Source organism: Pimephales promelas, chromosome 8 (genome assembly GCF_988280905.1).
Source record: "Pimephales promelas chromosome 8, fPimPro1.hap1.1, whole genome shotgun sequence".
Lineage (NCBI taxonomy): Eukaryota > Metazoa > Chordata > Actinopteri > Cypriniformes > Leuciscidae > Pimephales > Pimephales promelas.
In genome coordinates this window covers 35,893,776-35,918,149 of record NC_142776.1, presented here as the reverse complement: position 1 = coordinate 35,918,149, position 24,374 = coordinate 35,893,776, and the positions used below count along the sequence as shown (strand labels likewise).

At 38.0% G+C, this 24,374-nt stretch overlaps 1 protein-coding gene across 2 annotated transcripts; it reads left to right on the top strand.

The window, feature by feature from the left end:
- Window positions 1-425: 425 nt before the first annotated feature.
- Window positions 426-22,829, top strand: gnb1b (guanine nucleotide binding protein (G protein), beta polypeptide 1b). Of its 2 annotated transcripts, none has more exons than XM_039692356.2 (11): window positions 426-797; window positions 15,216-15,323; window positions 16,201-16,239; window positions 16,370-16,476; window positions 16,928-16,991; window positions 18,248-18,410; window positions 18,874-18,940; window positions 19,635-19,836; window positions 19,922-20,138; window positions 20,534-20,648; window positions 22,642-22,829. In XM_039692356.2, exons 2-10 carry the CDS (start codon window positions 15,267-15,269, stop codon window positions 20,638-20,640), a joined length of 1,023 nt encoding a protein of 340 aa, XP_039548290.1. In that variant the 5' UTR covers window positions 426-797; window positions 15,216-15,266; the 3' UTR covers window positions 20,641-20,648; window positions 22,642-22,829. The 2 variants fall into 2 exon arrangements, with proteins under 2 accessions (XP_039548290.1, XP_039548288.1); XM_039692354.2 differs by having other exon boundaries at window positions 20,534-20,676.
- The last annotated feature ends 1,545 nt before the right edge of the window (window positions 22,830-24,374 follow it).

Below are 24,374 nucleotides of genomic sequence, written 5' to 3'. Positions count from 1 at the left end.
ACATTAGCTATATCTCGCACTTCTGACCTTATTTCTCGCAATTCTACATTTTTACCAATTGTGAGTTTATCCGTAGCAATTCTGTGATTAAAAGTCAAAATTGTGGGATAAAAAGTCGCAATTGGGCTTTTCATTTTGAATTATGTCGCGGAAAACAAGCTTCTATACGAATGATACTCAATTTACATGATTACTAAAATATGCGATTTGAAAGAAGGCGATAAATAAAGAGAGCGTCAATTTAGCGTCCTGCTAGCATGTTGAATTTGTAAAATGACAAAAAGTCAATGTAAATAAAATCAAAAACACGGTTATCCCCCAAAATGTACATGTGTGTGTACAAATGTTTCTAAATTGTCTTGGAAATGTTAGTCAATTCCATTCCTGCGCAAGAGCGTCGCTCGCTCGCTGCGGCGTGGGGTTTCCCAGGGCAGACTGCAGGGTTACCGCGCCCATCTCCGTCTGATGGCCGGATGAGAGGTGAACTCAACTGGAGAGAAGTGCTCCTTCAAGGAAGGCAACGGGAAGTGGCCACCGACGGACTTATTCTTTGACAGAAGTCTCCAATCGGACATTTATGACTGCAATTTTTCATCGCAGTTGAGATCCCCCTCAAACAGGCTCATCCCCCGCCCGCTGGAGCGAGTTTTGTCGCTGTGGAAGTGGATTCGGTACTTCTCCCACTGCTAGTTAGCGAGCTAGCTCGTCTTGTTCGTTGATGCGTGGATTTGACAGCCACACCATCGTTTATTTCGGTCAATGCCATATAAACAAAGGCCATTTACGACTGAGAACAGGTATGGAACACTATATGCTTATTTTAAGTGTGTGGAACATGTTATTTGGTTTAAAACGGATAAATTTGTTGGATAAAATGCTGGTCACCATAGAGAATGAAGGGGGGGTGGGGTGAGGCGCAGGTAGCGGCTAGCCGACAGATTTACATACACAACAATGCTAGGCAAATGGGCAAAAGCAGTTATTGTAATCGGTTATGTGCGCTTATATTTCAGTGTTTAGACTTTTTGGAGGGTTTAATCGCTCGTTCCTTCATTGCAGTGTGAATGAAGTCGGGTGACTTCACTTGAGGCCGTTTTGCGCGAGTCAGCTTGCTAGCACTTAAAAACGGCGTTACCTCAGAAATCAAACCGTCGAGGATTGAGGGAATTCCGTCGTGTGGTGATTAGGGATGTTTTAAAGGTAATAAAAGTTGGTTTTGATATAGAGTGGTTAGGGTTTTGGTTGAGAGGTTGGTCTATATGCTAACTGGCTAATTACTGGAGCTTCTGCTGGTAAAATATCCCCAGCTAGGCCTTCCTCTGTTACAGAATCGAGCATTTTTTTGTTCGCCGAATGCTGGTTAACACATTGCCGTGCGCTGAATGTGAATATTGATCGAATTGCAGTCGGTAAATAAGGATTAGTCATTTATTTGTTCACCCGATTATGTAGTAGTATCTGCACCAGCTGGCTAAGTATCATAAGCTATTCTACTGTGCGGTCTTTCTATATGTATTTACGTGCCAATGGATTTATAATGTGTCCAAATGGCTTAACCTGAAATCCAGTGTGCATTTAAGCGACTTGCCGTGAACGTGTTAGTCTTTATTGCATTAACTTAAGTGTTTTAACTACTCTTTAAAACAACCTAATTGGATTCCATTATCTATCTCCAAGGCTCTCTTTAAAAGGCCTTGCTGTTCAGGTAACGTTGCATAGGTGCACTGACTCCCTTGCCCGACATCTCAGTGATGCTCCACTACGATCCTCCCTAAACTGCTTTTGCTGATGATACAGGGATGTTAAATGTGTTTTCTCCCGCGATCCGGCCAACATTTATCACAGTAATGCACCAAAAAGCACTGCACCTCTTCAGATAGGCGGAATGAATGGAGCTTGATGGCCTTTATTATCGCTGCTGGAATATTTTAAGAACGGGCGAGCAGCTCAGTATTGAGGTCACTATTAAGGGATTGGTCGGGGAAATATAGGCTACGGGATAAATATGTTTCGCCCCCTCCTTTTCCCCCTACCGATCGAGTTTGCCTTTCTGTTCGGCTGGCATTTAGATAAAGGAACACCGTTCATGAATAAATAAACGGAATCAATGAATTCTTCAATGTGGGGCCCAAGAACAAGATGGCGTCCGTAGCCTCTCTCTTTCTCCGGCTTTCCTCTCCGCACTCATTTCAGCATGCTGGTGATTTAACCCGCTCAAACGTCGAGGAAATGCAACGTTCCGCTTTAATAAACACATCAGTTTGTTTTCCAAACGAGCCTTGGAAAATATTTCAATGCAATGTTGGTCAATTTTGTTATTAATATCTCTTTACGCGCTCCATATCCGTCATTTTATAGCTAATTAATTGTGAAATAATCGCATATCGAATAGTATTTCGAGTACTCTCTCTGTGACGTAATCGTAGACGCGTTTTTGATTTCAACTTGTGCTTTTAAATGCTCTGCTCTTATGTTGGTGTTTTGTTAGTAGAGGTTTCTGTGATCTCTTGCTCACAATAGCATGTTGAGTTTAGGGAATGCTATTTTAAATGCTTTATAAATGTAAGGTGCTCCACTGCAAATATTGATTTTATATGTGCCAAAACCAGGTATTTTGTACTTCCATTGAAGTTGATATTCATTGAATGTTTCATATATTTTATTCATTGTTAATTTTTATATAGCTGTTGTATTTACTAACGCATTGTTTTGTAATCCACATGCATTTGCATGTTGGGAATGTCTTATGCATTAGCTGCATTGTTTGCTTGACGATTTTGCATTGAATATACACTAACATTGATTTTTTTTTTTTTTTTTTTTTTTTGCATTTGTGGGTAACTAAAAGCATCAGTTTGATTCCCATTGGACGCCTTAGAAGCTGATAAGTGGATGGGTGTGATGGTAAAATTGATTTCTGTTCAGATAATGGAGTTTCTGAGTATCTTTTTTTATTCATGTTGACTCCCATTTGTTCAGCTCAGTTATTCAGATGATATCTGTTCAGTTATTTAGGTGACTGTATTTGTATCTCCTAATTCATCATGGTTTGAAGCAGTGAAGGTTTCTAAAAGCTGAACCTTGTTTTTTTTTTTTTTACATGAACACTATGTAGAAGTCATTAAGATAAGTATTAAAAGTAGTGTAAAATGTTGAATTCAGAGTGCAAACTCTTCTGTAACAGTAACATAAAATTTTCGACTGCAATCCCAGCTCTGGACAGCTGTTTTTTCCATGAGTGATGCTGAGAGGGATTACAGATTTACTGTAGGTGGATTTTAGCTTTTAGGATTACAGGCTTGGATAGTGATAGTGCTGGTTACTGTCTTTTCTATGATCCAGCTTTAGCGATATGCATTTTATTTTTCTTCTGTTAATGCCTAATATGCTGCAAAATCCTCAACATTTGGAGTAATTTATGTTGATGGAATAAAGTCCTGTTTGGAGATCGGGGCGGTGTGTGTTATCAAGGAAACATTTTTAGTGTGTTGTTCAGATCATTTACAAGGATTTGGTCAAGTAAATGTTTTCTAAAAGTATCTAATAAAGAGTTGCCCTAAAGTGACCTGAGAATACGTAGTCTGTGGCACCTTTAGGCCATTTCTTACAGCTCTCTTTTTGTCCTGCAGTCAGCTGACTCTGATCAAGTGTTTGTTGAGAGGGTGAGATTGAGCTCTGCTTGCACATATGTTGATGCCATACTGCATTCAACCATTTGACTTTGCTTTGTGCTATCTTATACTCTAGCCTTTGGCACAGCATATTGAGTAATTATGTATAATGAAGTTTCATTTTAGCAGACAGTAAAAGGAAAAGTTACAACACTGAACTACATCATGAGCAGGGTTCAATGTGTAAGGTTGAATGTGTTTGACCATAACATTATCAGATGGTATAATGTAAAATCTTTTTTTTTATTATTATTATTATCAGACATGATTTAAGCTGGTACTGTAAGGCTATAATATCTGGGCTTATTTATCCCATATTTTGTTTTCAATTAAAATAACAGTTATTGTCATAAACTGTTCATTTTGTTTTACTGAAAAGTGCTCAGCATTACTCTGATTAGGGCAGCTGTTAATATCTGAGTTTATTTTTAGCAGTTAAAGTTTTAGCAGTTATTTTTAGCAGTTTTTTTTCCTCTCCTGTTTTTAATTAAGTACCGGTAGATGAACAATTATCAATCTTTTCTTTCTTTTTTTAGATTTGCATTGTTCTGATATAGGGATGCATGATATATCTGCCGCCATATCGGTATTCTCCGATAAACGTTCGTTTTTAATGTTAACATTATCGGCCCTATAAGAATTTTATTTTCGATAAATAATGCATTATTTTCTTAAGCTTCAGAGACACTTCAGTTGCTCACGGTTTGCTATAATGGGTTTGAATTGTGTGAAATATGATTGGAATCACTTCGAAAATTTATAATGAAAACTGAACTGCTTTTTAGCAGTGTTGCTCCCTACTCCCAAATGTTATGGGGCACCCACTAAAAATTAAGGAACACCACAACTACAATTTAAAAGATTAATAAAAGATTTATTTCATTTAAAAACACCACGCTTTAAATGGAAACTTAAGTGATGCACCGATCACAATTCAGATTTTTTACAAGCAAATTGGCCAATTTTTCTTTCTTTAAGCTAATTTAGTTGTTGGCCAAAAAAAACAACAACATTGTAGCCATTTGAAATTAGAATCAAGCATTTTAACCACGTTTCAAACAAAGATGCTACACACATGTAGCATGAGCAGTTGTTTTTTATTTGAATTAGATTGCATAATTTCAAGACAAGATGAGTCGGATTCGTCTATACATGTTATATAGGTCTACATTTATATTTATGTAATTTTAAAGCTATGGTCTTTGCAGTTATTTAAATATGACCATCTTTAAGCATAACTCTTTGGAATTATATGAAATGGTAACACTTTACAATAAGATTCCATTTTTAGGATTAACTAAGGTTAATAAGTGGTGTAGAGGTATTATTCACTGTTTGTTAACTTCAACATTTAGTAATACATTTTAATTTTATCCGTTATTACCATAATATACTATAAACTAACATGAACGATCAAGGTACAATTGTATTGCTCAAATAATAATGCATGCAGTAAAACCATATGTTGTATATTGGATAATGCTAGTTCATGAAAGCTGTATTACATCCTTGTTAACAAATTGGACTTGCAAAGTGTTACCAATGAAGTTTACAAATATTTCTAGATTATAGCTAAAAAAAACACATTTGACCTGTAATATTTTAATGTTTAAATTATTTTCTGTATTGTTCGTTTTGTAGAATAGTGCTGTAGCGGCCTGTCGGCGCTTCGACGTCAAAATTACGTCAACGTCATATTTTTTGCATCGACACTTCTTTTTATTTTTTGCATTTTCATGGAGGATGAAGACAACTAGAAGTGAATGTGCTTTCCATTAAATGAATCACACACAGTAAACAAAGCTAGTATTTATTTGAGATCGAGCAGCAGAAAAATATTCTTTATATTAGTCGACTAACCGATAAAATAGTCGCCCAACTAATCGTTTAGTTAATAATCGTTTACCCCAGCCCTACTGTAGAAGTTCTCATTTTAATATATTCATTTTTATATATTTATTTAATTTAGCACATTTCAGTTTAGCACTGTTTTGCTTGGAGTGTGGAGTTTGTTTTTAATCCATTATCCATTAAAAAAATATCGGTTGAATAATTGGTTATCGGTATGCATGGTCAAACCTAAATATCGGTATCTGTAAAATCCACTATTGGTCGACCTCTAGTCGTAACTATTAACACCGTGTCCTAACTACACGTGACGCCGCGACATGCGATAAAAGGTATCTTTTCCATGTTAATCAGAGTTTTTGTCCTAACCAGACGCGACGGCGACACGCAAAGTTTCTAATTTAGAAACGGTTCCTATTTCTGCGACCTCGCGGCTGGCAGAATGAAGAAATTACACTGGTTATGATCATGCATTATTTATTTTTAGTTAAAAATAGGTCACTGTGCCACAAGTGATAATGGATAATTTACCTCAAATTTTGAAAGCATGTAATATAGCGTTCAAAATGAATTCTATGCAAACATACAACGGTTTCATAACAAAATTAGTCAATGAGTATATTTTGTTAATGTTTTGATTTTTAATAATGTTATTTCTTGATTTGATTATGTCCTTACCCATTTCCAATGCGAGTGCGGGCCAGCAGTGCGCTTTCACCCACACGCTGTTCTGAATGGCTGTGATTTTTGAGTGTGGCGTCTCACAGTCGCGTCATGTATATTGTGGACAGACACACTTGCTGTCGCTGGAATTTTATTTTGTCGCATGTAGTTAGGACACGGTGTAAGTTCGCTTGTGCATTTTCTAGCTTTTTATTTTGTGCAGTTGTAAGTTAGGTTTATTTTGTGTACATGTATCTGATTTATCTCATAGAGGATACGTTTATAAAACGCATCGGTGATCATCTTCAGCTTCATCGCATGCCGCTCAAATAGCATGCACAACGTTCTATACTGGGACTGCCATATTACATAACATTATAATTAGAACACTATTGTAATAAAAATTATGAATACAAATCGTTGTGAATTATTTGGCTTTGGCGCAGCCACAACATTCATGACTATAAGTTCACTTGTGCATTTGTGCCAAACATAAGTTGTAATTTTTTTTGTTTGTGTATAAATATCTGATTAATCAAGGATGTACGGACGTATACAAGCTGCACATCACTGAAAACTCTAAAAGTACTCTAAATATGTGGAAATTGGTTATTTTTGTGTGGGGTTTTTCCCCCCGAACAATTAAGTTTTCCGGGTTGAAGAGCAAAGTCAAAGCAACATCGTGGAGTATGAGGTAGAAGCGCTGATTCGGAGTGTGTGATTGGCTGCCGGGGCTGGAGAGAACAATTGTACGTCGTCCGGTTCTGAGCGTCCATGAGAATGAACTCTTTAAAACCAATCACTGTGCTGTATTACGCATGTCAGAGATCGCATTACAGCAGAGAATTCAAACGTCACAAAAGACAACACCTAGACCTGCCTGTTTAGCGTTGTGTTCGGACACGTGTCGTAACTTAGTGTACGTCTCCTCTGATATACATCCTCCTCTGTAATATTGTATAGTTATAATCAAAGGTTTATTTTTAGTTCAGATTAGCATTTGTTAAATTTAGGGATGTCCCGATACCACTTTTTCACTTCCGATACCGATACCGATGCCGCACCTTTGGCTTTTGCCGATACCGATATTAGTCCGATATTTTTTTTTTCGTGGTCCGACGTGCCGTATACGGCCCACAGGGTGGTTTATAGGTTTAACTTTGTGAAAGACAAAACAAAACAAACACAAAAGTAAACATAATACATATCTTTGGAAAGCTGAGAAACTCGTGATTCGAACGACGTAAACCACTTTAAGATACAATCAACACAGCGGGCACAATCTGTCTCTTTGTCAGACCACCAACAGCCAAAACAAACCAACACAAACTGGAAGAAACTCACCAAATAGCCATCTGTTAGTCCACATTCCAACAAAAATGGTTTGGTTTCACTGTAAAGCGTCCATACAATCCAATTTGAAGAAGTTTTTAGTCCAAAACAATTGTATATATGAATAAACATCCATGGAATGTAAATAGTAGCATTTCGCGTTAGCCGACAGTGCTATCACAACTACGACGCACTAATGCTACGTTCACACCGGACGCGAATAGGGCGTCAGGCGCGAATGATTTCAATGTTAAGTCAATGCAAGAAAAATTCCTGCGGCGCGAATGAGGCGTGGAGCGCGGCGCGGAAGACGCGAATACGCCTCATTCGCGCGTCAAGTTGGCGCGAATGGCGCGAATTGAGCGTTGTGCATTCACGCGTTTGACGCGCCGCGTTAACCAATCAGGAGCCTAGCTGCTTGCTCACGTGGTGAAGTGTCTGGATGCTTCAATAAATTATTTTGTTAATATGACTAAATGCATGGTGGGATTATGCACAACAAAGCAAATGTTTCATCACTTAAAACATTATTTCTATATGGAGACATGTTCATTTTGTATTGAATGTTATTCATTCCATATCTAGAAATAGTATTATGTTGTAAAGACAGACATCCCAAGTCTCCCGGAAGTTCCGGGAGTCTCCCGCATATTGATGGCGTCTCCCTGATGCCCGCAAATTAGTTCAAATCTCCCGGAATCTAGAGCGAGACATACTGCACGCATAACATACATAGCGCGCTATATATATATCAACATATGTGCATAAATTCGTGTCTGGACGTGAGAGAGAGAAAAAAATCACAGGACAGGTTAATAACTTTTGAAGGCTGGCTCTATTTATTATCAAAACAAAAATAAATGACAGCTAGATTAGATGGATGAGGGGCCGGGCGAGGGTGATCCTCGCTCAGATGCGGGACAACAGGTCATCAAACTGGGCGCGTGACAGGCGGAAGTACCGCTGACAGCGGCCGTCATCCAGCGCAGCTCCTGGAGCGAGCAAATGGTGAAACTCGCCAAACGGTTCGGCTCCGAAGGGTCCGGTGGACACAAATATACGGCGACGATGATCCCCACGCCGCTGTTCTGCTATCCAGAGTAAATACAGAGCGGTAACTCTCTTGATGAATGCTCGGTCGACATAAAAACAATGACCGGCAACGGATTTTGATTCTGACGCGCGTCACGCGCGTAAATTTCGCTTCAAACTTTACGCGCGCCAGTTTCGCTCTCTCTTTGAGTGACAGTTTATCTATCCAGTTGCAATAGAGAATGAAATGACGCTATTTTCTGATAGCCAATGAATTTCTGAAAAGACTGAAATGCAGCTTTTGTGGGTGGAATCATCCGATTACATTAGAATCCGTGCGCAAAAGCGAGAGTGATTCTCTGCGCGCGTGTGCTTAAACACAACAATCATCACGTGACAGGCTGCGCCGCTAAACTGGATATCGCTCATATTTTTTTCTCCCCTCCGATCTCCGATCTAGCGTTCTGGGCCGGTATCGGCGCGATACCGATGCCGTGGATCGGATCGGGACATCCCTAGTTAAATTGCCAGCAGTTGTGTTCATAATGTAAAAATAAAACCGATGTAATGTTACTTGAAAGCATAGCCTACTATTCTTTACTATACTCAATTGTTACAGTTAGTAGTGTTACTACAGTAAATCCATGGTGAATGTTGCTGATCTGTGGACACTGAATAGTTCATTCATGGCACAATGTTTGTTTCCACGTCAGTGCTGTTTGATCCGTTAATAAATGTGAATGCTTCTCACTAGATCGCGCAGCGATGTTATTACTTATATTTGAAGAGTTCAGATGCAAAAGCCTCCAAATGCCATTTGAAATTTTCTTCTTTAATGATGATTTTTGTCAAACTTGTATATTTAAGTTCAGTAATTTCACTTAAATAACAATTAATAGGTAATTATCATTGCCATTTAAGTGAAATCACTGAACTTAAATATACAAGCTTGATAAAAATGATCATTCTAGAAGAAAATTTCAAATGGCACTTAGAGGCTTTTGCATCTGAACTCTTCATTTGTTCTTTACTGGATTTGGCTGTGTAGTAACAGTGCTGCTTAAGATCGGCTCGCACTACATTGGTCCAAACTGATAAACGGTCCGTAAACCACACAATAACGAGTAGCTCAGTTTCGTTCCGCTTTCATTACATTTGCCATTTGATTTTGGGCAATGTTGTGGTCTCGCCAGCGTCTCTTACATTATGAGCACGCTTGCCACACGTGACGCGCATACATTTGAAATAACGGTCGGCCGGAAAAATTTGTTCGGAGAACCGAAAGCCTCGTACCGAACGATTCAGTACGACTAGCCTACTTGTATTGTTACACCCCTAGTTTTTTTTAACATGACTGTGGTATGAAGCATGGCACAATTGCTAATGAGAGACGGGTGTCCTGCGGATATAAACGAATAAGGAAATTTCATTCTACCGAACATACCTGCAAGTGCAGAATTACTACTTGCAGTGGTCAGTTTATTTGTCGAATTAAACTTGGGAGGTAATGCAGCGCTTTCACTTGGTCTACACTATCACACTAAACAGCATTTGAGTGTGTTGAAAGTTATAATGTATTTTATGTGTTAGTTTGTTGGCTGTAAAAGACTAGCAGTAAGCTAGATCAACGGTAGAATAACATAAACTAATCGTATACTTGCATTTCATCATGTTGAGATATATAATATTGATTAGTTTTATGTACATTTGCTCACCCATCTTATAAAGTACATGTAAAAGCAGCGTATCTGTCAAGTCGAAGTTAGTCGCGTATGTGGCGCTCTTGGCTTCTCGAAAACGCTTGCTTTTTTTAATCTTCGTTTTAGTTCTCCTGTTATACCAAAGTCTACTTGCCCATAATGTTTAAACGAAACAACAACGGCGTGAGCGTGCCGCTAGACGCGACGCAGTTGTCCACATCAGTCACCATGGTTAATATGGCACTACGAGTGGAAACCAGGGATAACGCGGATATTATGTCATTGTCAGGCGACAATGAACAGGGATGAGCCATTTTTTTTTTAAATGGGTATTTCTCTGAAATTAAAATCTTTGGGAACATTTGGCATATTGTAAGTACACTACTGCAGGAAATATCAGACTGTGCAAGTGAATTTTGGATATTTTATTGCAAAAATCTTACATATTGTACCTTTAACAACAACAATGTATTTGAAGTATAAATAAAATCAGATGAAAAACTATCATGAATTGACAACTCTTTATTTATTGGCAAGCAACATATTCCATAACCACTCATAGGTGATTAGGAACGGCTTAGAGCTTAACATTCCTCTGAAAAAAATATGAAAATAAACATTCTTTCAAAGTAAAACAGATCTGCATTGTCTTCACTGTCGAAATTAAATATAGATTTATGCGACTAAATCTACTTAAGATCAGTGAGTGATATTCTGTCTTTAGTTGTTTGGTTAACATTGACACAGATGCCAGCAGAGATATTAGGCTGCTGTTACTTTGACCGATTGCACAGGTCCAATATACTGTTACACATGCAACTGTTTGATTACGTAAGATATAACCGATTCAATTAAAAAATTTAGTTAACCCAAAAATATAAGTGATCCTATAATTTACTTTATGCGTCGGGTCAGAGGTTGCTCTGCCGCCAGAACTAGACTTGCATACGACTGTTACCGGAAGCCAGTAATTATAGTCAATAAAGTTATAAATGTGGATTTTTTTTTTTTTTAACCAAAAAATATCATTTTGTTTCAAAAGGCCTTTTTAAGATTGATGGATGCGCTTTTTTTTTGGGCTTCAAAATCTCAGGTGCTACTCGCTCCCATGATAAAGCTTGGAAGAGCAAGGATATTCTGTTATATTTTTTTAACTCTGATTGTGTTTGGCTAGAAGAAATTGTTCTTATATACCTAGGATGGCTTGAGGGTGAGCAAATTAGGGGGTAATTTTAATTTTTGGGGTATCTTTAAGCGAATACTTACCAAGCTGGGCATTTTGACATGTCTTCTGTGTTTTAAACCGTTTAGACGTGGACCACTTTGCTTGTTTCTGTTCCACACTGTCTCGGTGCGTGTGCACGGAAATCTGCTTGCGGGACAGGATCTCTTTCACGGCTTAGTGCAGGTTTAATCATCTTTTTATTATAGAGCACGTCCTGCAGTTTAGCAAAAGTAGACTGCATTTTACGATGATCACTTATTTGCTGATTTGGACATTAGGTTTGGGCTTTTAGGGAAGAACGAAAGCGCAACGCTATAAATGAAAAGAAATGGACTAAAATCGCACAGCCGTAGGGTTGCAGTTGTTACTATGTCTCCGCTCTCCGCAAAGACGTTGCAGATGTATTGTCCTTTTCAGGCGCCTAGTACAACTGCCAGACCGATTTTGCACGATTTTAGCCGATTTTGCACGATTTTAGAATTCGCTGACAATTGCTCAATCACAGGCAAGTCACAAAATCGCGCAGCCTTAACTCGGCATTAGTGAAGTACTTTTAGCTGCATAGAAAAATTAGCTGCTTTACTGGCCTTTTATAAAGACCACCGATCAAACTATTTAAGCCTATAATTGGCCAATAACGATCAGCGCCTGATCAATCGGAGCACCGTTAATTCATTATCTACCTTAATGCTGTTAGACTTCACTGTTTATTTAATTTGTATCTTTGTTCAATTGTTTTTTTTTTCCTATGCTTGCTATTTGATTATTTTCTATGCAGATGCACTCACCTACAAGATCATACCTTTCATTCTAGAATGATTAATACTTTCCATACTGAATTATTCAAGTAATATGGTGTATCTTAATATTTATTGCAGAGAAACAAAATATCGCAAATGTCAATTTTTTCCAATATCGTGCAGCCCTGCTTTGTTGGGTTGTTGGCATTAGCCTGATTCTGTTGATATTGGGAAGCCCATAATAGTGTTTTCCCCCCAATATTCGAGCAGTAGAAACTGTATATGCTGCTTTATTTTTCCACAGAATTATAAATGTATAATAAATGAGACATTTATGAGATTGTTCATTGTCGACTGTAATCTAAAAATAAAAATCACTGTCTATATCCATCAAACTATATTGGTGCTTCTGTGGTAGTATCCATGTTGGGTTGTGCTTTTAGAAGATAACTGAAGGTGAGGTGAGAGACTTACCTTTTGTATCCATGTCATTTTGATCAGCAAGATTAGAGGACTTAGGCAAATTGTCTTGATGCAGGCCCATTTAAGAGGTCAGCCAATCGGGAGGAAGCAAGTGTATAGGAAAGGATAAGACGTTAACCAAGAGAAACATTTTCTGGCTGTCAAACACAAGGAGCCTTGTGCAAGCCACATAAGGTAAGATTCAGAGTATAGCCTAACCTATAACTTTAAGAAAGTTTAAAAGTCTCTACCACATTGGGAGAGTAAGGAATTTCTCAGCACATAGCATGAAGTAAAATTGCTTGTTGTCTTCAACATACTTCAATATTTTGGTTCTTTAAGCTTGTACTGTATCCTTAGACTTGTTGAATTTAAACAGTTTTCTTTTTAAGCTATATTTGCAATGCATGCCTTTTGTTCACCCAGGTAAACGCCTTCTTTCATTGGATGACAAACTCAAGAAATGCTTCCAATGGCATATCCGCTTTGCTCTTTCACACAGCTAACTTTCACGTTTCAAACATGGAACCATTGATTTCCCAATTAGGACCTGGCATAATGCACCAGAGGCCAATGACAATTACAGGAAATGGATCCAACCAAATTTATAGTGCTAGATTGCCTGACCACAGACATCTGGGAGTAACAAGGCTTCTCTGTTATGTCACTCAGACGTATTTATCATTGCTTGATGGTACTCATCTGACCCATTCAGCTTGAATAGCGGGTGTTTGTCATTATTTCTTCATCCTTTCTCCTCTTAGTCCTTGATGTTCATCTGGCCTGTCTATACTCATGCTTGAACCTGCATTCATCTTGCTCAATTTGGGCAACTAAGACCAGGCTAACGGGAAAGATGTCAGCTTCTTAAGAATCAAGATATTGTGCAGCTGCAAATTGTTCTATATTTGAAGTAGGTCATATAATGTTGGCCTAGAATAATAAATTCAACATTTTGTAGAACATGGAAACATTACTGGGATGTGCAAAAAGTGGCTGAACAATGGACCGTTTGAGTTGTTCATTCATTTGTCTGCTAAAGACCCGAAAGGCAATGCATTCAAATCCATTTGGCCAAAACAAGAATCCTGTCAATTTTATATGCACCATGAATAGACCATACCCAATTGGCCTTGGTTGCTCATCCAAATATTCCTCAATATATTTGAGGAGTATCCATATATCGTGAACGTGCCACACTTATACTTGCATTAACTTGAAACGTTAGTCGTCCGTCATTGGATCTCTTGCAGCAAGCAGATCCTTTCCATACTTTTCACATGCCTCTAAAATTAATCCCATCATTCTCCAGCGTTAGGTGCGTACACTCCGATAGGCCATTAAAACAGCTGCCTTCATCAGCCGTTTGTCTGAGCGCATGAAGGATTTGGGTCAGCAGGATAGGTGCTGCTCTTCCGATCAGTGTCCCCGGTGTGTCTTAACTGGATTTGCCTGAAGGAGCTGAATCAAGCGTGTCCCAGGATTATGTCAATGACACTGTGGAGAGAGAGGTTTGAAAACACGGCTGTGGGCTTGAACGCTAATAGGATGAGAGCTGGCCTAGAAGGGCTGGCTGTTGTCAGTTGAGTATGTTTGCTCTAAATCAAGATTAAAACGGACAGGCTATAAGGGCTTCAAAGTGTGATGGATTATTATTATTATTATTAAGGAATTGAATGAGTGTTTCGGTCTGGAAACCAGCACTTTGTATAGATGATCAATAGTTTTAATTGGTCAGTTAGGACATCAGTTAGGTAAATGTGCTATTAGTTGAAATTAAAATGAGCCTATTTTCTTTCCTGGTGTCCATAATGTTTATTCTCCATAATCATACATTTAAATGTTATAAATTGCTCCGCCTTTGAAACGACTTTCATTTTCAGCTGTTGTCATGAAGCCCTCATTTTTTTTTTTTTCAACCACATGACCCCATTCTTGGATGTAGCACCCAGTTTTCATCATCCAATCAATTCCCAATGGATAAAATCCTGTCCTACATTCTCATTGAATATCCGTTTTTTTTTCTCATAATTTTTCACATTATGGATGTAAAATGCAGTTTCATGTTATCATTTTTTATGCTAGAGTTTAGGTTAAGGTATTTTTGACATTATAAAAGGACAATCACAGCTCATTTCTTTCCATTGTTCTCTTTGTACTTCTGCATTTTTCATTAAGAACCAACAACTCGTTTCACCACAAGAGGAAATGGTTCTTTGGGTGTTTTCAGTATGGAATCTTGATGTACACCCTTGTGTATTGATAAACAATCCATTAACCAATGTTACATGACATGGTAAATGTATTATTCCTCTTATAGATGAAGCTAGCTTGTGATATCAGTCAAATCATATGGGTGTTTCGATATCGGATGCTAATGGCCAGATGGTTATGTAGTGGGACGTGTTTGAAAACCAGAAATGTGCACAATTGAGTGTTAATTGATAGACTCAAAATGTCTATTGAAGGGATAACATTGGAATTGGCCTAAATGTGGTTTTTTTTTTCTTCTTCTTCTTTTTTTTTTTTTTGTCTGCTGCAGATCAGAACGTGTCCCGGCAGTAGGAGTGAGGAAGAGCTTTAGAAGAGGAAAATGAGTGAACTGGACCAGTTACGCCAGGAGGCTGAGCAGCTGAAGAACCAGATTAGAGTGAGAACCTTTCTCTCTGATATATAAATGTGTTCATTCATTAATTAATCCCTGAACCATACCTGTATAATGTAAAGCTAAACGAATGGTTATTAAACTAAAAGTTCTAAATGCCCAATCACCTTGAAACGGTTAAATATATACTAATAGATTGGCCCTGGTCAATATTAATCCCCTAACTGATATCTGCTGATTATTTTGCCTGATTGATTTTAACAGAATATTTTTTTTTCTAATTGAGCATTGACTAGAATGCAGTCTGAAAGGGGTCAGTAATTTTGGACCACCATGACAAGAATTTGACACATTAATCACACAGATAAAACATAAAACTAGACGTATTTAAATTCTAATCATTTAATCAGATGTTTTTTTCACCCGATTACCTGGTAGTCTCTTGTTGCGCAGTAATATTTGCATAACCAAAAGACATTTAAATACAGATGACGGTTGTTTATACATTGAAGGAAGAGCATTTACTGTAACTGTGTAACTGTACTGTTCTCATTCCTCTCGGTGCTCCAGAAGAATTTATACCCGATACTTCCTCCATCAAGGCGCTTTACATATTATCTGAGCCAGAGATGTTTACCGGACCTCAGCTATTGTGCTCTTCAGTTTTAGACTGAAATCGACTCTTTTAGACTCTCAGATCTATAACCTTTTAGCCGTAATCAATCAATCAATGATTAAATAAACCTTAACGGGTCAATAATGCAAACAATTAGGATACTCCGTTTGCTCAAAGCTTATATCACTGTTATAACTCTCATGTTATTATATACAAAACATTAACCCTAATTTTTTATTACGTTATTGTGAAATAATGCCTCACTCCGCAGCGCCTAAACTGGTTTTCTTATTTTCTTTGTTGTAGGATGCAAGGAAAGCTTGTGCAGATGCCACACTATCACAGGTAAGAGCTTCCATGCATAAAGAAACTGTTTTATTTTAGTTAAGTGACCCTAATTTAAATAAACTGATTAATCCCCATATTGCTGCCATTTGTATGTGGATATTTATTTACATGGCACATATATTTTCAGATCACAGCCAACATTGACCCTGTTGGCCGAATCCAGATGCGCACAAGAAGAACACTGCGGGGGCATCTGGCTAAAATCTATGCCATGCACTGGGGCACCGATTCCAGGTACCGCATATTTCAGAACAACTCCGTCACGTTATTTGCATGACAGCCTGACCTTTTTCGCTAGCTATTTGAAAACATCCTTGTACATCAGAGTGTGATACACAGAGGGGTTTCCCTTTCACAATGAGGGTGGATGGGTTCATGGCTCGTGTGGTGGCCACTGCATGCTATCCCTCCTGTATTGAATCATGTTCTTGTATATTGTGTAGGTGGTGACTCATGGTTGTAAGTAGGTGTTATGACTAAGCATGTTGTTACTATTATAGATACAGCCAAGAAAAATCCATAATTGTTCAATTTTTTGTGCTGGAAATAGTTTGAGATTGTTCTGGGAGACAATTCTCATGGTTGTAGTTGTGCTAGCTGTGATTTTTACTTTCACGTTCTCTATAGGGTTTAATGTTCCCAGGATGTAAACCCCACTCTCTGCCATCTTGTGTTTTCTGTGCAGGCTGCTTGTCAGTGCCTCCCAGGATGGAAAACTCATTATTTGGGACAGTTATACTACAAATAAGGTATGATATTTCTCAGTGTTGCTCCACTTTTCTAGAGATGGATATTGGCCATATTCGCCATTTTATTTTTACTTAAAATATATATTTATGTGTGTGAGAGAGAGAGAGCGAGACCTGTGCTTTCTCTATTTAAAAACCTTCAAAATGATGAATTATTTTGTTGGAATGCAAAAAATAAATGAGCTACACCTGTTTGAAGTCAATAGATTCAGGAAAGTCAATTTTGACTTTTGCTTTGAGTTTCACAGCTTTTGCATCGTCAAGCATTTTAGTTTTGTAAAAAATCTAGTCCTTAAAGGAGTAGTTCACTTTTAAAAAAACGTTTGCTGATAATTTACTCACCCCCATGTCATCCAAGAAATCCATGTCATTCTTTCTTCAGTCGAAAAGAAATTAAAGTTTTTGATGAAAACATTCCAGGATTTTTCTCCATATAATGGACTTCAGTGGGAACCAAACGGTTCAAGGTCCAAAAGACGGTTTCAGTACAAACTGTAAACTGTTCAAAGAGCTTTAAACGATTCCAGACGATGAATAAGTGTCTTATCAAGCGAAACGATCACTCATTTAAAAAAATAAAATAAATTTTATGTTTTATAAGCTCAAATGGTCGCCTTGCTCTGTTCTGTGATGCACAATCGTGACTCTCCTGTTCAAACTCGTTCAACAAAATGAACAAATCTTTTCCAGAGTCAACTCGTTTATTTCGTTCGTTGAATGAACCAAATGACACGAAAAAAGATTTGTTCATTTTAATGAACGAGTTTGAACAGGAGAGTCACAAACGCTCATCACAGAACAGAGCAAGGTGACCATTTGAGCTTATAAAACTTTGTTATTTTTTTTTTAAATTAGTGATCGTTTAGCTTGATAAGACCCTTATTCATCGTCTGAAATCGTTTAAAGCCCTTTGAACAGTTTGCACTGAAACTGTCTTTTGGACCTTGAACCGTTTGGTTCCCATTAAAGTCCATTATATGGAGAAAAATCCTGGAATGTTTTCATCAAAAACCTTAATTTCTTTTCGACTGAAGAAAGAAAGACATGGACATCTTGGATGACATGGGGGTGAGTAAATTATCAGCAAAAGTTTTTTTTTAAAGTGAACTACTCCTTTAAATAGTGCAGATCTTGCTCTAACAGGAACTAATCTAAACACTGATGATCAGCTATGTGAAATGGTTTCTGCTACAGATTTTTACTACTTCCTGTCTTCTTCCATGTCACTTCCTGAGTATTCATGTGTTGTTTTTCAGGTCCACGCCATTCCTCTGCGCTCCTCCTGGGTGATGACCTGTGCCTACGCTCCTTCAGGGAATTACGTTGCTTGTGGAGGCCTAGACAACATCTGCTCCATCTACAGCCTCAAGACTCGCGAGGGGAACGTACGCGTCAGCCGCGAGCTGGCCGGACACACAGGTAGAGGACTTCCTCCTGAAACACACTCACAAACTCCGATCTTGGCTCTTGTGAACGTACACAAAGTTTGATGTTTGGCAAAGCTGTAATTATGTAGTGAATCTGCATTGGTGTTTTTTGCACACTTTTAAATAGATCTTATTAATAAAATCTGTGAGATGAGATCTATGATCGACTTTAGAGATTACATGATGCACTCATATTCGGTTATGTCCAGGTCGTATTTCACATTTTATTTAATTGAAACAGTTTTCTTTGTCTTTATAATGACAATTCAGCACGTTCTCTTCATATTTCAGTGTAATAAAGCAATGGAAATCATCCCCCAAACAATGACATTTTGTTCATTCACAGATATTCTTAGGTTTTTAAGTGAAATATTATTTACTACTCAATTTTGTGGTGAAATATTTGTTTGTAATTGTTTGTTAGAGATGTGCATTAAACTTCCTCCAATCTACAGGATACCTCTCTTGCTGCCGCTTCGTTGATGACAACCAGATTGTTACAAGTTCTGGCGACACCACCTGGTGAGTGTGAGAAACTGTATCCCAGCAGCCCATATCAGGAGTCTTGCTTTTTGGATTAACAGGGATATTTGTACTTTTTTTTTAAACAATTAAGTCAGGAGTCAGATTACTATACATTTTAATCAAAATATTGGAAATGATTCATTTACATTACCTAAGCTTTGTATTTATCATAATGTGCATGTTCTTTTACTCCAAAAAAGTCATTTCTATAAAATCAACAGGAAGTAGGAAATAACATAATGGGGAGACAAGTAAATAAGTTATTCATTGAGCTCATTTTATAGTGCTCAAGAAGAAAAATTATCCAAATTTTATATATATATATATATATATATATATATATAATATATATTAGTGAAATAAAGCTAACATTTGAGCCCATTTAGGTTATAGGTTAAATCAGTCTATTTTTGTTTTTCTTATTTTTAGTTTTAGCTCAAATGTTAGTTTTATTTCACTAATATGTATACATCAAAAAATTTTTTATATATATATATATATATATTAGTGAAATTAAACATTTGAGCCCATTTAGGTTATAGATTCAATCAGTCTATTTTTGTCTTTCTTATTTGACATTTATGTTTATTATTACGTGTTTCAAATCTGCACAATTTTGCAGTTAGATTCTACGTTTTGATTTCTCAATTAGTATGAATCTTGAATGGAAATGTTGTGATCTGTCCTGCAGTGCTCTCTGGGACATAGAAACCGGTCAGCAGACGACCACGTTTGCGGGTCACACCGGTGACGTGATGAGCCTGTCTCTGGCTCCAGACACCAGGCTGTTCGTGTCAGGGGCCTGTGATGCCTCTGCTAAACTCTGGGACGTCCGTGAGGGCATGTGCAGACAGACCTTCACTGGCCACGAGTCGGACATCAACGCCATCTGTGTGAGTGCTCTTAGCAGTAGATAAGGGCTTGATGCTGTACTCTTTGGTGATTTTATACTGATGCGAGCTCACGTCGCCCCTGCAGTTCTTCCCCAATGGCAACGCATTCGCCACCGGTTCTGACGACGCCACCTGCCGCCTGTTTGACCTGCGCGCCGACCAGGAGCTCATGGTCTACTCTCACGACAACATCATCTGTGGCATAACCTCCGTGGCCTTCTCAAAGAGCGGCCGCCTGTTGCTCGCCGGCTACGACGACTTCAACTGCAACGTGTGGGACACCCTCAAGGCCGACCGCGCTGGTGAGATTGGCACACGCCAAAAATATCCGCAAACGTATGCTAGTAATGGTTATTATCAATGGCATGTGGTCTTGTGACTGCCCTGAAAGCAAACAAACCACCGTTCACTCACACAATGGTGTTGTTTTGCATAGGTACAGTGCTTGCTTGTTTACACGCCACATTGGTTTGTTTCTTTTGCATACGCCAACATGCACAGGACAAGCGGCTGTTGATATACGGTCCACATTTGAAAGCCTTAATGTTCATATGTGACATCATCAAATGAGTTGAAATGGACTATTTTAACGCATGCACACAGGCGAGACTTGAATCGCCGTTTCATACAAATGAGGCGCATTATCACTGTGTGGCACCCTCTCCGTTATGGTTTGCTGACGTTTGGACTTTTTCAGGTGTGCTGGCCGGCCACGACAACCGAGTAAGCTGTCTGGGTGTAACCGATGACGGGATGGCAGTGGCTACAGGGTCTTGGGACAGCTTCCTCAAGATCTGGAACTGAACGTGAAGGTGCTTTCAATACAACATGTCCAATACAGTAAGAGTCAGCCTCTTCCAGCACAACCTAATGACAAACAAGAGATACTTTGTGTTTTACACGCCATGTAAATGTGTCCTTGCTCCACCTGCTATTTTTGGCAACACGTTGGTGAAGATCGGAGGGGCAATATGTCATACACACATTTTTTGCCATTTTAATTTGAAAAACCAATTTGGTGCCATGTACAGTTGCTCTAGACAGGGTACCCACTAGAGCCAGAACGATATATCGGCAGGCCGATATTATCGGCCGATATTAGGCATTTTCCAAACTATCGGTATCGGCAGTTATAATGGCCCGATAAATGAATATTTCAAAAATAAAATAAAAACATACGATACACGTTTGAACCATGTCATGAGTGTTAAAGTTGTATAGTTTGTCCACCAGAGGGCACTCTACACCGTTCCTGTTGTCCACGAGACATACATTGCTTGAATAACAATTAAAAGATCATCCCCATTAGTTCTCGTAACTCAAATAAGCATGACAAAATTTGTGACTATCATGTCCAGTTTGGCTGCTGTTAAATAAGCCGAGAGTGAAGCGGAATTAGCTAGTAATAATTACGTTACGTAGTTGACTGACTGTCCTTTTAACTTTTGACAATGTGACTGAAGTATTTCTTTAATAGCACGTGACAGTTATAGCAATGAGACGTATCATCTCTCCTTGGCCTGTTATGTTGAAAATGTATGTTTTATAATTTGCAGTATGACGTTATCCATTGCTAAATTATGGCTCATTATAGACTAGCTAACCATAAAGCTAGCTAATGCCACTATCATCAGTCTGTTCTGTTGTGACAATAAAAGAAACTTTTTAAAATGCATTATCATATTATTTTAGTTAAAACTCATAAATAACTACAAATAAGTAATGTTAGGGAAATCTGTTAGTTTTGTTGCACGTTTCTGAAGTAAAAAAATATCGGCCGATATATCGGAATATCATATTTTTAAACCAAAAAATATTTCGGTATCGGCCTTCAAAATCCTTTATCGGTCGGGCTCCAGTTCCCACGGGTCCTTGAAAGTTTGTGAATCAGGAAAAAGAAATTCAAGGCCCTGGAAAGTTTTTGAAAATAATCATACATAGATACAGGTCCCTGAAAGTGCTTGAATTTATTTTGTGATTAGTTTTCTGAAAAAAAAAAAGAAAAAAAAAATCCATATTATATTATTCTGGTCCGCTAATGTGTTATTTCGCCAACACTTCCTGGCCTATGCACACTAGCTTTGCTTGATTATCGTTAGTTGCGCACATTTACGTGTTTCCCGCGTGGGGTACTTTGTGTTGTACGTTGCCTTGACGTTCACGTTTATTGTTGGACACAACAAATGTGTCCCCACAGTAAGTCATTAAATTTGAGGGTATTGGACCTGGAAAGTCCTTGAAAGGTCCTTGAATGTGAAGTTACCAAGGTGTGGAACCCTGTCTAAACAAATAAAAGTTTTTTGCTATTTCTAAATGAATGAGTTTAGTTTCACCATTGTATATTTGTAATGCAAGATTATATAAATCTAAAAACTTTATTTTGATAGTCACTTTAGACGTACTACTAATTATAAGTAACTTTTCACATGTCAACTAACTCTCATTAGAGTATTAATATATTATAGTAGACTGTTAGGGGTTAGGAGAATAAGTTTACTTGTAGTCGCCAAGTCAGTTGAATGTCTGTTGGGGGACCAACAAAATAAAGTGTTAGTCGATATTAAGCAGACAGTCTATTCTACTAATACTCTAATTACAGTTAGTTGACATGTAGTTGAAAAGTTACTTATAGTTAATAGAATGTCTAAAGTGGATTATCGAAATAAAGTGTTACCAACTTTAGTTATAGAGATTTCTTTCTACTGTTAAATTTACATTTGCGTATTTATATTGTAAGATTATATGAGGTTGTCATATGAATATCTGCTTCATCGTTGTCTTTTTCTCTTTCTTTTTTCCCCGCAGATATCATTTGAACTCCAAAGTTGACTGGAAGACCATTCCAACTTTAGAATGTTAAATTTCACAGCATCGTCAACAACAAAACACCTTCTAAAACTGACTGACACCACCATGAAAAGAAATAAAACTTCTAAGGGAAAACAATGCCTTTCCTACACCAAGAAGAGCACAATTTGTTTTATCACCCAGCTTAAAAAAAGAAAAAAAGAAAAAAAAAAATGAAGAAGATTTCCTGTGGTATCAAATGAATAAATTGCATTCCCTCTCGGACCATTCTGTGTCACCCTGTAAGAGAACACACAAAACACTATCATCCCACGCTTATGTATCATGTGTCTAGAAAGCAAATGTTGGAGTGTAATTGTACAAATTATTTAACTCTTATTTTTTTTCTTCTTTTGATTCCTTTTATCTGATAGTTCATCTTCTAGATCTTTTTCCCGCCTGTTTTTTCTGTTTAGATACGTTTCTGATTAGTAAAATCTTTTAATCCTGTTATTATAAAACCACGTAAAAACGACATGAAAGTCATGTAAAATGCTGAAACTAGACCAGGATGGAAGAGCAGCTTTTTTTTTGAAGATGCCAATCATGTGTTTTGTTATTTTCACGTGCACTAGGTTGCTCTACAGGTTGTGTAGTTTCCATGAACGTGACTCGAGCGAGAGGAAAGCTTAATAATCATATTCTTGGGCGGCCCCGGACGGCGCTCAACGGCCGCTGGGTTTCTGCCGATCACCGGCGAACGAGAGCAGCCCTAGCTTTCCAAAACCCGTAATCATGATCTGTGCATTAGTTTTCTTTCAGTGTGAATCCTGGTCCTTTTGTCATTAAAGAAAAAAAAGAAAACGCCATAAAAATGCCATATCTCTTTTAAATACTTTGCCATTTCCGAGAGTCCGAGGTACTCGCTTCATTTATCCACGAATGGCCGTTGTAAATATGGGTATCCGACTTGCACGCGAATGCAGCATTATATCTTAGCTAATGTTTCTTTCCAGTCTCGTCACAGCTTTGTTTGCACAATAAGAAACTTGACTAAAGTTTTAAGAGTAAACTAACCAAGCACATGCCGTTAATCACATCGAATGCTAATTTTAATGTAGAAAATGCACAAAAAAGTACAAAAAAACTGAAAAACACAAAAAATACAATCCTCTCTCTCTTTCATTGGATTAAAAACCGTTCAAACTAACCCCTTAGCTTCTCTTCTGGTCTTACGTTTATACTTTTTCTCCTCGGTTACTTTGAGCTTTTGGCTTTTTATTCCGATTTTTGGGATTGTTTTCGTCGGTGGGAGGTCGGGAGGGGGAACGTTTAGATTTTTTCAGTGGTGTCGGGATCAGTGTTCGGAAGAAAAAAAAAAAACACGAAACTCTTTCTTTTTAGCCCGGTTCCAGAAAGAGATAACAGTTACTACTATGTGAATGAAATGTTGTACAAATCAATGTCTGAAAATAATGATGATTCTGAAATCTTTAAGTTAAGCGTTTTATTTCATCTGCCATGAATTAACGTAGTCGCATGCTGTAGAATTTGCTTAAACGGGCGCTGACGTCTTTAGGCCCACTGGGACGGCGAAACCGATACGAAGCAGAAAACGTTGATTGCGAACGTTTTAGACATGCCGTGCATACATCCTTTACTTTCACCGGCGAAGCTATGCACCTATGTGAGAATTCCTGCAGACGACCTGTAAATCATGGCCATGCTTCCTGAAGTTTTTCCAAATTAAA

Excerpts from the sequence above, each read along its gene's own strand:
- gnb1b (XM_039692356.2), top strand. The coding sequence starts at position 15,267 with ATGAGTGAACTGGACCAGTTACGCCAGGAGGCTGAGCAGCTGAAGAAC. Across the intron at positions 16,240-16,369 it reads CAGATGCCACACTATCACAG|ATCACAGCCAACATTGACCC; the intron begins GTAAGAGCTTCC and ends ATATATTTTCAG. Across the intron at positions 18,411-18,873 it reads CGAGCTGGCCGGACACACAG|GATACCTCTCTTGCTGCCGC; the intron begins GTAGAGGACTTC and ends TCCAATCTACAG.